Raw genomic sequence first — 14397 nt, 5'->3', positions numbered from 1 at the left:
AAGGGATGGGATAAGAGAGGTAACCAGAGCCAAATAAATCAGGGCCTTGGCTTTGACTTGGAGTAAGATAAGAGCCAATATAGGCTCAGAGCAAGGAGTGGCAGGATATACCTGATGTATTATCCTTATTCATTCTTCTCCAATGTTCTCCATATTTTAGCATACAAACTCATCCACCCTGAGAATCCTCCCCAAATATTCCTAATCATAATACCCTCATTCTTCCTTAGTGCCACCTCAGCGTCCCTCCCACTTAAAGCTTCTCTGATTCCTTCAGCAAGATGTGATGCTTGCTCCTGCTCTAATCCTATGAATGCCTGCTTAGACCACAGTCATAACTTTTGCATTTTCTGCCTACCATGTACTAGTATAAGTCAAATGACAAAATCAGACATGTCTTCACCTGGACTGCAGATCCCTCCAGCCATGAATCACATTTTATACAGGAACACAGTGCTATAGCTTTGGCTGGTGTCCCACAAGTTTCTCAGCCCAGTTTCCAGGCCCTAAGCAATATGACAACCAGCCACCTGCCAATCAGCAGTTTTGCCAATAGTTCCAATAATTCAATTCCATCCACTCATCTAAAAACATAGTAAAGGGGAATACGGACATTCAAAAACAGTGAAAGACAAATTATCATCTCAACCATTTTTTTCCTAACTAAACTGTCTGGACATAAACACATACCTGCTGTTCCCCTTCAGCCATAATTCTCTCTGGGAACACCACAGGGACTCCTTGTCTTCACCACTTGTTCTGGGACTTGCTTTGTATGGTGCTGTCCTCTTTGTTACCCTTATTTATCACATTTTTATACCCCTTTCTCCACTAAAGGACAGGCTCTTTAGGGAGAGAGGTCTTACAATTTTATTTGTGGGCCCCATTAGTTTCCTCAGCCACTGACTCTTGCTCAAAACAAAACAAAACAGAAGTCCACAGATGGATTGTTTGCAGGGCTCTCCCAGGTCTTCTCTCAGCCCTCGACTGCAAATGAAATAAAATTAAATTAAAAACCCAGAACCCAAAGCTAACCGTCTACCTCTGTTACAGGATTTTGTGCCCCTGTATCAAGACTTTGAGAATTTTTATACGCGGAACCTTTACATGAGAATCAGAGACAACTGGAACCGGCCCATCTGCAGTGCTCCAGGGCCTCATTTTGATGTGGTGGAAAGGGTATCTGATGACTATAACTGGACATTTAGGTGAGGCAGACACCTGGAGGGGCTTGGTGGAAAAATAAAAATCCCTTCAAGAAATTCTAGCATGGGCACCAGATCTGAAAAACCCCAAATACAAAGGTAGCTGGTCTTCATCATCTAGTCCTTGGCAGCTCTCATGAGGCCAATAGAGGAAGTCACAGTAATTATGTTGGAAAGGAGGCTTATTTATAATGTAATTAAAGTGAAACCTGTGTCAGAAGTACAGAGTCAGCCTTGAAAAACCCTTTTCAGCTTTCCTGTCAAATTGTACCCTTCTGTTCTCCCTAATGGGGACATTGGTGACATAGCTCTTGTTCCTTTAGAAATTCTTGTTGGACTTTGAACCAGACCATGATTTTCATAAAAGCAATTGCCCAAGGGAAATCAGGAGTGAGTAGTACACCATGGCCCAGGATATCTTTCTCTAATGCTTGTCCCCACTTCATTATGGGTTGCTTTCCTCTAAGGATAATCCATGATATGCTGAAAGCAGTGTTAATTTAAAAGAAAAAGAAAACATATAATTTGGGCCAGGCCCAAATCCCAGTCTCTTGGGCACTGGGAGAATATTAAATGAGAGTCCTCCGTGTTCACTTGCCTGTTTCCCTATAGGTTTACTGGAAGAATCATCAAAGATGTCATCAACATGGGCTCCTATAATTTCCTTGGGCTCGCAGTCAAATACAATGAGTCTATGAAGACAATAAAGGATGTTTTAGAAACATATGGCTCAGGTGTGGCCAGCACCAGACATGAAATGGGTATGTGCATCCACCACTTTGGAATTTCATCTAGTCCAGTCTCAGATTCCTTGTGACTACTTCTCAAGTTGAGATTGTATCTAGACTATGTGCCTCAAATCACTATTATAAACTTCAAAAAGCGAAAGGGATATAAAAGTCTTTTTGAAAATTTCAAGCATTGTGCTATTGCCAGGTGGTTTATTAAATGTGTTTTAATTCTCACACATGAGTGAAAATATAACTTTTCTGATCATATTTCTAAAATATCAACTACTGTGCCTCCTACAACAGGTCTTTTTATGTCTTTTCTCTCACTTTTAGTATTAACCTTCATCATTGATTCAAATAATCCTGCTTTTATGTTTACGTATAACCTGTCTCTGCTACTCCAACATAAGCTTCATAAGGAGAGGGACTAGCCTTGTGGAATGTTGGGTTGAATGAATAAATTATAAATGAATAGACAAGATGGCACAGACTGCCTATTTATTTACCTTCTAGCAAAAATAAATAAATAAAAATCTTATTCAAAGGAATAAAATTTGTAATAAGGAAACTTCCACTCCTCTCAACTGCAGGGAGAAAAAATACTGTGAACTTGCTCTTGGAGAATGCTTTGCAATAGCTGGTATGTTGTGGTGGTGATTGTTTTAATGTATCATATCATTTATTCCTTAAAAAATAAAATTCAGTGGCACACGGCTATAATCCCAGAGGATCAAGAGTTCGAAAGTCAGCTTCTGCAAAAATGAGGCACTAAGCAACTCAGTGAGACCCTGTCTCTAAATAAAATACAAAATATGGCTGGGGATGTGGCTCAGTGGTTGAGTGCCCCGGAGTTCAATCTCTGGTACCCCCCTTAAAAAATGAATAATAACATCCTGTACTGTAAGCAGCATGGGTGGTATTTTCCCATCTTCTAAAACAAACTGAATATCATGTTATCTAAGTTATGTGTCCAAGTGATTCATTAACCACCCTATATTTCAGTCTAGTTCAGCTTTCTCTACTATTATGATTCTCCATCATGAGGACAAATGCAAAATTTACCAGGTTAGTCCGAACCTGCCTGAGAATCAGTGAGAAGTCTAATGAAAAGGGATTTACCATTAATGAAAAATGAATTACATGCGGCTCTTAGATAATTAGTATAAGGGCTTAAAGATCAAAAGTTATTTGAACAGTTAAACAAATAATTCAAATTGCACAACGTAACTTTATTTATTCAAGCAAGCATTTGACAAATAGCCAAAGCTCCAGTTTTAATGTGGTTGCCCAGATTTCTTAAGAAAGACAGCTTACTTAGCTTCAGAGAAAAGCTTTCTTAGCATGAGAGCTGGAGATGTAACAGGATGCTGGTGGGTTGTGGGAACAGGGTTGGTGCTAACTCACCCATAATGCCCCATTTGGAGATGGAGAGAGAATGGAATAATACCCCAGCCATAAGAGGCACAAGTAAGAAACATTTAGGGATGTTTCCTCTGGTGCTGGTGACATCCAGTATCAGGTTCATAGTGACCAGGCAAAAGTAGAGTCCTAAATATGATGACCCCTCCACTCAGTGAGATAGAACACTCCGCCATTATAGCTGGCAGAATCTGAAGGAAGGCATTTGACACTGGCTATGGTTTACCTGCAAAGGAAAGTAGATATGGAATAAGGATCCCTGATTCCATGGGTTTAGCAAACCCAGAGAAACTATGCAGAAATGAAGTTTCCATTTGTTACTGATCACAGCCTGAATTCTTTCTCTGCCTACTAATACCTTTGAATTGTTAACCTTTTATATTTACCTGCTTTGTGCAACACTCAAGTTCAAGTTACAAGAAGAGATTTCAATAGTTTCCAAGTGTGCATAATGACAGACCCAAAAGATAAGTCACCCACACAAATTTTAGACAAATAGAAAGACTGAAACATAAAGATAAGCAGTCAAGAAGTAAGTAAATAAGAGGGGACTTTGAAAGTATTCTGCAATATAAATAATAATCTTAACATGGCATGCAACAATTTGGAATAGAACTCCAAAAGACATTTATTCTAAGAAATTCAAGTAACTCTTGGAAAACATGTGCTTTAGAGTCTTAAGAAAATATGTAACTGCACAAATGGATTAACAACAGATTTGCCTACTAAATGGAAAAGATTGAAATTTGGCCCCAAAACCCAAACTCAACTACGTGCTGAAATTAAAATAAATATTATTAAATTAAAGTTATTCCAAAGGATGAAAAGTATAAAGATAGGTCTTAACCAGATACCTGGTTCCTACCTCCCTGCTATAACTGAAAGGAAAGTGACCATGACACTCAGAGTGACCAAGACATCTTTATTGTGGCAATGTCTGATTAACAGGGAAGGAGGAGGAGGAGGAGGAGGAGGAGGAGGAGGAGGAGGAGGAGAGAGAGAGAGAGAGAGAGGAAAGACTGCAGGGGGGGAACAAAGTACGAGAGAGAGAGAGAAAGAGAAGAAAGAGAAAGAGAGAATAAGAGGGAGAGGGAGAGAGAGCAAAAGTGAGAAAAGAAAGAGAGAGCAGGGGGCGGGCCACAGAAGAGAGTTTTTACAGCCAAAATCTAATGGGGTCTTTGGGTCTGCAAGCTGCCTTGTTGGTGTATAGTAATTGGACCATACAGTAGTTGCTAAGGATGTCATCTTCTGTCTTCAGGCAGACAGGGCAGGGGCTAGATATGGGTTTCTGTTGGGCCAGACAGGTGAGGGTTGAGTGTTCAGCCTTGAGTGAGGTTGAGTGTTCAGACTTGAGGCAAACAAGCGATAAGGAACCAGACGGGTGAGGGTCGAGTGGCCAGGCTACCCTGCAGCCAACATTTGTTCAGCCTGCTCCGAAACTAACAATAACCACCAGCATCGCACCACTAGTGGCCAAGAGGAGGCCAGGCCAGTGGAAAAAGTGATGAAAGCCTCAAAAGAAAGTAGTTGCTTGTGAAACCCACACCTGTTAGAACTAAGGCCAAAAATAAAGCTGGCAATGATACATTCCCACAAATACACATAGAGAAATGCAAATGCCATTTTCAAGATGTGAAATGATATATTGCTCTTTATTTAAAGACACCTTAAAAAATAAGGAAATACAGAATTAAGGGAGATTTCAATCCTCTTGTGGGTCAATTTAACATTGTGCAGAACGATGATAAAAGAAAATGCATAGTTTTCAAATCCTAACTATGAGACAGACTGGAATGGTATTTTGGAGTCATAATCCAAATATATTAATCTAAAATATTTAAAATTAATATTTTCTACTGGTGATTTTTTTTCTCTGATGCTCCTGGATCTTGGCTCTCCTTTTCAAATTATGTGCTACATGTGCAAATTTAATAGTAGCTACATAGTGACAATCTAGTTTCTCTTAAAAATATTGCTCAAGTGCTGTGAAAGGTTAGAAATTTGTGAGTGACATCAAAATGTGCAATAGAGAACTCTAGGCCTAACAACTTATCAAAGCTGTAAGAAACTGGGCTCTTACTCTTTTCATGGTGGCTAGAAAGTCACTAGAAGAACTATTTGCAAAAGGATTCTAAAATTACATAGACTTTTAGATTTTCAGCACTGGGATTGAGAATTTTATGCAAATTGTTCATAATGTCTGAGTTTTAAACATCAAACAACAATAAGTAATACCTATTAAGCAAGACATTTCCACATTTGATCTTTGAATTTCCTTATATTCAAAAACAACTTAATTCTTCTCTACGTAGAAGATATTTATTTGACTAAATTGGTTTAACAATGGAAAAGAGAGCAGCAACTCCTAAGGCAAAAACAATACATAATTGCTTGCTCTTCGTTCACGAGTTGAATTTCAAATAAAGAGTAAGATGAAACTTTAAAAATAAATAAACAAATGGACTAAATGCATGGTGTAAATATGAACAGAAAACAAAGCACAAGTTAAGCTTCACTTATGAATCATTAAACAGAATAAAAGATACACATCATAAAAATAATAATAAAGATAAATACACCTCCTCTATGCATCATATAACACAACAGATACATGTATGGATTTTGTTTATGTGTGTGGGTGTGTGTGTGCAACCAGCAATTAAAGGGATAAGAAATTGTGGAAGCTTTCAAAAAGCATAAGGTCAGTTTATATTCAGTCCACAGAAACAAAAGAAAAAAATTAGAACATGAAAGAGTAATAGAAGACCATAAGTCTCAATCCTTAAAAATGTTTAGCCAAGGGCTGGGGTTGTGGCTCAGTGGTAGAGTGCTTGCCTAGCATGTGCAAGGCACTGGGTTCGACCCTCAGCACCACATAAAATAAATAAATAAACAAAATTAAGGCATTGTGTCCAACTACAACTAAAAAAGAAAAAAATGAATTAGCCAAAAACAGCAAGAAAAAAGATATAGAAAATGAAGACCTATAATTACAAATGATTAATGTTAATTTAATAACTATGTATTGAATGCTAAGCCTTAAAACATAATATCTGTGTACTTCATCTTTTTGAATAGTTATTAAATTTTCACATAATTTCACTATAAATTATGCGACAAAGGAAATCTCATTAAATTCCCCAAAGTGGAACATACGTAAGTTGCCAGTGAGCCTATGAAATTGATATGTTAAGTAGTAGAAGAGTTTTTTAAAGAATAAAGTTTACCCAACTTAGGAAAAATACCAGAAAAAAATGTGGCCAGTGAGCTATGAAAACTATTCTGGCCCATTAGTGAAGAAAGACTAAGATATTGAGATATCGTTTTTTCCCTGAATTGACTAAAGTTTTTTTAAACTTTTCTTATTATTTTTATAATAATATCTGGTAGTTTCAAAAGAGTGAGGAAAAGACCACTTTTTATATATTTGATGAAGGGAGCTGAAGACAACAGCAAGCTATTTAACTCAAGTCATTTTGAAAATATTGCCTTGAAAAAAACTTGAATACCTAATTAAAGATGTGTGTTCAAAAATAACCACTACAGTGTGCTTAATAATAGTAAAACTTAGAAAACTAAGTGAGTTTCCAACATTAAGAAACTGATTAAATATATTAGGTGTATCTTTTCGACAAAATATTATTTATAATGAGGTTTCTTAGCTCCATTTTGAGAGCAAAGGCCCTAAGATTGCTTGGGTTCAAATCCTAGTTCCTCTCTTTCCAAGCTGTGGCCACAGATAACCTTGTGTCCTTGATTTTCTCCCATGAAAAATTGTAAATATATTGTTGAAAAAATAAAACAAGTTATCGAACAATGCATATATGAAACATTCTTTTAAGAATATATTACAAATGAATATGTGCATCGAGGAGTTTATATTTATTTTGTGATATTTTCTCATTTTTTCACAAGCATACCATATTCTTTGGGCAAATTATTTTCAAAATTATTGCAAAAAATGAGAAGAAGAAGGCTGGGAGTGTAACTCAGGGATATGTATGTCTGTAGCCCTGAGTTCAACCCCCAGCACCACATTAAAAAAAAAAAAAAAAAAAGAAAGAAAGAAAGAAAAAGAACAGGAGCCTAAATGAAGTTAAGTGTTTATTTATTTTTTTTTTGGATGATGCCTGTTTTTTATTATTATTATTATTGGTTGTTCAAAACATTACAGAGCTCTTGACATATCATATTTCATACATTAGATTCAAGTGGGTTATGAACTCCCATTTTTATCCCAAATACAGATTGCAGAATCACATCGGTTACACATCCACATTTTTACATAATGCCATATTAGTGACTGTTGTATTCTGCTACCTTTCCAATCCCCTACTATCCCCCCTCCCCTCCCCTCCCATCTTCTCTCTCTACCCCATCTACTGTAATTCATTTCTCTCCTTGTTTATTTTCCCATTCCCTTCACAACCTCTTATATGTAATTTTGTATAACAAAGAGGGTCTCCTTCCATTTCCATGCATTTTCCCTTTTCTCTCCCTTTCCCTCCCACCTCATGTCTCTGTTTAATGTTAATCTTATCCTCCTGCTCTTCCTCCCTGCTCTGTTCTTAGTTGCTATCATTACGCAGCACTAAAAAATGACAAAATCATGGAATTTGCAGGGAAATGGATGGCACTAGAGCAGATTATGCTAAGTGAAGCTAGCCAATCCCTAAAAAACAAGTGCCAAATGTCTTCTTTGATATAATGATAGCAAGTTGAGTGTTTAGACACAGTCTTATGAAGAGAGTTCCTGCAACTTCCAAGATGTTGCTATTGAATCAGACCATAGTTCTCTATCTATTTGAGGGGCTGTGGAGCAGAGAGTATGTCTCCTTCCACCTAAAACAGTGGCTCTCAAACCTTAGCTCACATGAGAATCACCTGCAAGGCTTAAGAAAAGATAGGTTTCTGGTTCCACTTAACATAGCTTCCAATTCAGTAGATCTGGAATAGGACCTATGAATTTGCACTTCTAGTGAGATTCCCCTCCATGTTGACACTGCTGCTCTGGGGACCTGAAACTATATAGCATGGCTAACTTTCTTTACCCAATTGGGTCAAAAGTTTTCCAAAAGTTACTTTGTGTTGTATGAATACCAGGTATGCCTGGGAGACAGAGTCTGCAAACCAAAAATTGCAAGTAGATTAATAAACACGCCAAAAGTTAGCACCAAAAGTGAGTTTTGATCACTGAACATCTCTGGACACCTACTTGTGGTCTAGATTTCTAAATCCAGGAAAGATTAAATTCAGGAAAACCATAGAGAAGCTTTTCTTTAACTTCTTCCTCCTTTCACACTTTTGCTGTACCAGGGTGTATAGTTTCTTAGACTTTCTTTCCCTGAGCACCTGAGGGTGAGGAACAGATGTGAAGTAACAGCATATAATTTCCATTCTTATAATCTATTAGTCCTTTGTGCTACCTTTGTTTCATCCAGGACTGTTAGTCATAAGTTCACTTCTAAGAAAACAAACTCATGGAATAACCACAAGACTAATTCTTATGACAATGAAAGTTCATCCCAGCTTTTGATATTTCTACCCTTGTAAAGGAAAACCTCACACTTGCTTCTCACTAGAGGTGCCTGAATAGTAGGCATGCCTAAAGATAGCCTCCTTGAGGACATTCCTTCAAACTGTAATTGCAATTTTGTGATTTTCAAGGAGCCTCTAATACTTTCATGTTCTAAAACATCAAAATGTACATGTTGACTTAGGCATCCATGCCACTGGATATAATAGAAGATTCTTGTCTAGAGTTTCAGGTGTGAATTTTACACAAGTGGTTATATACAACTTTACTGAAATGTCTATTTTTCAGTTTGAGAACACTGACCTTACTCATTTTTATTGCAACTTAATCTTCCTAACACATTCTCTGCTATCATTTAATTCAATTATCAAGGTTCTTCTCGTGTATCTTTCTTAGAGATTTGTAAGGAATGTACAGTCTCATTAACCTGAAACTTGAAGAAAGGGCCAGGATAAATTTTTAAAATGTCCAAATTAAAGCATATTTTAAATAAATAGTAACATAGGTCCTTTGAGTTCCTTTATGACTGAGAAATTTCTAAGAAACTGCTACCAAGTAGTGATCCTACTTCCTTTGAAAAAGCAATTTTAATAGACACATTTTTATGAAAATAAATGCTACAAGTGTTTTTAAGCAGTAGTCAATTTAATTAAATAAATTAAACAAGCAATAAACATCCCCACTCCAATTAGTTAATTTATGTAGTAAAAGCCTTTTTCATAAATAATGCCAACTCTGCTCAGACCAAATTATTGTACATTCTAATTAATGAGATTTTATTACATTTCTCTCAAGCCTCTTAATTTTCCTTTAATAATGTTTGTAAGGAAAAGGAACTCTCAGCGGAATTGTTTGGGAGTAGAAAAATTAAAAGCATATCTTGGTTTCTGAAAGCCTTTTGACAATTTTCCGAGACCTAGTAGAGTTCTGACGAGGTAATTGCCCTTCTTTTGACAGTGATAGAAATTACAGTCCAGCCAAATTTCAACTAGCTGGGGTATTTCGAAAAGTGTAGAATTTGGCTCTGCAGGTTCGACAAAATCAAGCAAGCACGATTCGACAAGGTGTGCCAATAATTTTATGTAAGTATAATATTTTCCAATAAGGTGATACCTAGGATGACGACAGAAGTTGAGACTCGTAGAACTGCAGAATTTGTAGATCATTACCCTCCTTTCCTCCCTGCCCTAAAAAATACCATAAGATGGGGCACCTGAAGTCCAGAGTTGTTCTTTTTTGTTGTTGTTGTTTTTGTTTGTTTGTTTGTTTGTTTTTAATGATGTGGCAGTCAGTGTTCTTGCAGTCTGTCTGTAGCAAAGTCAAGACTAGATGTGGGTTCTCTTGAGTCCCACTGAAGAGCTCTTTATATTGTCCCCTACTGTTCAAGCTAAAACAGAAGCCATCTAGATCAAGGGTCACTAATCTAGTCCAGGTGCTCCCTGGTTTTGCACTGCCTGCAGTTAAGAGTTTTTATAGTTTTAAATCACTGGGAAAATGAAAATAAGAATAATCCTTTGGGACACATGAAAATTATATGAAATTCACATTTCAGTGTCCATAAATAGTTTCCCTGGAACACAGCCGCCCTCATTCTTTTATGTTTTGTCTATGACTACTGTCACTTTACAGTGGCAGAGTTGACTAGATGCAATAGCAACCATATGGCCAGCAAAGCCTCAATAATTAACTCTCTGAACCTCTGTAAAATGTTTGCTAGTACTTTAAGCTAGTACTTGCTATCATTGTGATTTGGAGAGAAAGATCTGCATTTAACAGCAATGGACCAGATATCCAAATTTAGTGCATATCAGCAACACATTAAGCTTTAGCTTCCTTCCTTTAAATTAAAATCCTAATATTTCCAAGCACATTAAGAATGCAGATTAGTTTTAATGAACATTCCCACCTGGGTACATCCTTTAAGGTCACTCTTATCAACCTGAGGGAGACCAAGGACATCATCAAGTCTAATTTCTCACATTGGTGCAGTCATCTGTGGAAAGAGGAGCAATTGGAATAGAAAAAAAAAAAACCTGACAGAAATGCCTATCCATTTATTTTGTATCCTCCTGATAATGCAAGAATTATGTATGTTGGTAACAATGGAGGTCAATTCTGATTATTTAGCACCTATGTTTCTTCTGATACAAAGAACACAATCTAATTGTATGACCTCACTTCACTTCTCACTTGTTGACTAGTAAAAATTAAAAATCTTGAGTTGCAAAACTTATCCGTTTTTCTCTTTTTCTTCTACCTATTTCATGTGTCAATCATCATCCTTCAGGACAAATTGGACACCATATATACTTTGAGTGTCTTTTCCTGAGTTAAGGAGAAGAATAAACTCTCCAATGAACTAAAGACCACATAGGAGCCTATATATTAATCTTTAGCCAATGCATAACATAGAGACTACCCATCTTGTCACACACCATGTTGAGACTTAGATCTCTGCCACTAAATTGAAGTAAAATACAGAAAGAATGATAACTGGGTTTTTGCACAATGTCCATAGAGTTTAGTTTACTTTAGTGAAAGAGAAATCCAAGGTTCAGAAAGTCTCACTAAACTTTCTCAAGTTCATATAGCTAATGAATAAAGATGTCATGTGTATCACAAACTCAAGTATGCAAGAAGTGTTTAAGGTTGGTTTGTTTGTTTTTTAACAAGTTAAATACAAGCCCCAATCTGGCTCTTTTATTTTTAGTCCATTTTGGGGTTCTCATTTTTCAAGATGGAGTGAAGATTCTAGGATATCATTGCAGCTCCCAAACACCAGGGTTGTCTCCTAATCTTTGGACCCAGGATGACATTGTTCAACGTTGATGGTCCACTGTTTCAATCAACACAATCTTTGTGGTCTAGCATCCCAGTGTTTCTGTCACATGTGGAGCTCTGGGAGTCTCTAGTGAAAATAGAAACCAGAGTCTGTCATTCAAGTTACTTTCAGGAAACTTATAACCATCTGCATGCAGCTACCACCAAGAGATGTGCCTGGACCCCTTGATCCCAGCCTTGATCAAATCTCTCTTACCCTTTCTGCTTCAGATACTCTGATATTTCTCTTTTTAGTACATCTAATGAAATCCTTTCAACTTGTGTAAGCTTTTCTAAAGATATGAAGGAAACTTTCCACTTTGGATCCTATATTATGAACCTCCCCAGAAGCAAAAGTGGTGTCTGACCACCTACTCAAAGAGAAGGGGGGAAAGGTTATTTAAGGGGAACATGCATAGTTGGTATTTCAATAATTTGTCCCATAGTGTTTGTAACAATTAATCTTTATATATCTAAAAGCATACAGATGCTTGGCACACATTAGGCCATCAAGAGTTCTTGCTTTGAGAAGAACCATGAAGAAGGGGTCACTCTAAAGTCAAACATGCTGAGTTTGAATCTTTGCTCTAGATTTTCAACTATGTGACCTTGGAGCTTCTAAGGAGTCTTGAGAGTGAACTAAACTTTCAAGCTTCTATGTTCTCATCTGTAATGTGGGACTAATTCTAGTACTAACCTCAAATAGCTCTGTTATAATTAACCAAGGTAAGCCTTAAAATGTTTCAGTATGGTAAATTGGCACATAGTTAAGTAGATGGCCTGCATTATTAGCTCTGCTTCTTTGTAACAGCACCCCTGTGCCTGTTTACTCTTTGGTAAAGTAAGGAAACAATATCCTACTTTAATAAAGCATCTGTGGGTGTGAGGATTATAGAGTGTGTGCAGGTGTAAGGATTAAAATAATTAATCTCAGCACATTCGTGAGCACTCATTACAAGTTGCTTCATTCCATTTCCTTCTACTTTTCTATTTTGGTGATGGGTTTTAACAGTGACAGAATCGAATCTGAGTTAAGTCTGTAAAATAGATAATATATACAGTATCAACGATAACAATACTATGGGTATATAAGAGAATTTCTTGTTTATAGGAAGCATGCATTGAACTATTTAGACTAATTAAGAAATTATGACTGTAGTTCATTAAATAGTTCAAAGAAAGTACACGTATGTATGTATGTAATATATAATAATTACTACGTATTAGTAATTGGTTGTCCTATAGTATTCATAACAATGACTCTTTATCTAAAATTATACAGATGCTTGGCATGCCTTAGGCTTGCAGCCATCAAGAGTTGTTGCTTTGGGTTGGGGTTGTGGCTCAGTGGTAGAGCGATTGCCTAGCATGTGTGAGGCACTGGGTTCAATTCTCAACACCACAGAAAAATAAATAAATAAAGATCTTGTGTCCATCTACAACAACATCAAAAAAAATCTTTTAAATAAAAAATAGTTCTTGCTTTGAGAAGACCATGAAGTAGGCATCACTGTAATGTCAAACATGCTGAATCTGAGTGGAGGGTATACTGGAATTCTTGCTACTATTCTTGCAACTTTTCTGTATGTTTGAACCACATCAAATAATTTGGAAGACACACTAAGTGAAATAGGTCAGTCACAGAAAGAAAAAGATTGTATGATTCCACTCATAAGTAGACTATTTTTAAAAGTCAAATACATAGTAGAAAATAAAACAGTGGTTATAGAAGAACAGAAAAGGGAAGATGTAGATCAAAGCATACAATATAGCAGATACAGGATGAGCATATCTACAAATCTAATATACACCATGAAAGAATAACTATTTTAGATTATGAATATGTAAATGTTGGCTTTTCAATATCTGCATGTTTATTAAACATCACATTTATATAACACATATATAAAATATAAATAAATAAATGTTTAAAAAACTATTTAAAAATGAGAAAAGAAAGTGAGGGAGAAGTCATCATTTTCTCTTCTTAAAAGTTCTTCTCTCCTTAGTATTATTTACCATAGTTTCACCATAATTATATGTCCACATCCCCCTTTGATCCTTGTTTACATTTGATTCTGATTATCTCCTGTTACGTTAACCTGCCAAGAGATGAGGAGAGGTTTGTTTAAAATAAAATAAATGGGCAGTTCCAAGTTGTTTCTGCTCTTTTACCAGACTTTGTCTAATAGAAGGGTCTCTGAACACAGCAGCAGTAGTCTGATGTTCAGTGTGACAGTTAAAAGACACCATGTCTGACTCCTTTCATTCTTTCTCTTAATGTTGGCCAGAAAAACAGTCACTGGACTGGGGATATGGCTCAGTGGTAGAGTGCTTGCCTGGCCATGCATGAAGCCCTGGGTTCAGTCTCCAGCACCACAAAAAGAAAAGGAGAAAAAATCATTCACGAGGCATCGTGGCTCCATAACCTCCATCAAACTGAACACAGTGGGGAAGGAAGAAACCAGAGTACACAAAAGCTATGGAGCAAAGTCTTAAGGTAGAATCCTTTAGGCAGAAGGATTGATACTGACTTGAATGCAGAATCCCTGGCTCAAACAAAGTGGCCCAGATGTGGACTGATGGCCGAGGCATAATTGAAACAGATAGATGGGACAGCTGGCAGGTCCCCATAATAAATGTCAGCCTGCTCTTAGGCCAAGTGTGGGAACAGTCACAAATAGAA

General features: G+C 36.8%; 1 protein-coding gene across 1 annotated transcript in view; it reads left to right on the top strand.

The window, feature by feature from the left end:
• Sptlc3 (serine palmitoyltransferase long chain base subunit 3) overlaps nt 1-14397 on the top strand; it is a 138058-nt gene that overhangs the window by 54011 nt on the left and 69650 nt on the right. The window contains exons 3-4 of the mRNA XM_076848956.2: nt 1054-1208; nt 1818-1966. Of these exons, the coding sequence (XP_076705071.1) occupies nt 1054-1208; nt 1818-1966 (304 nt within the window). The remainder of the gene's footprint in view (nt 1-1053; nt 1209-1817; nt 1967-14397) is intronic.

This window comes from Callospermophilus lateralis, chromosome 3 (assembly GCF_048772815.1).
Source record: "Callospermophilus lateralis isolate mCalLat2 chromosome 3, mCalLat2.hap1, whole genome shotgun sequence".
In the NCBI taxonomy this organism is placed as follows: Eukaryota; Metazoa; Chordata; class Mammalia; order Rodentia; family Sciuridae; genus Callospermophilus; species Callospermophilus lateralis.
Note: the sequence above shows the minus strand (reverse complement) of the source record. Positions and strands in the feature narration are given on the sequence as shown.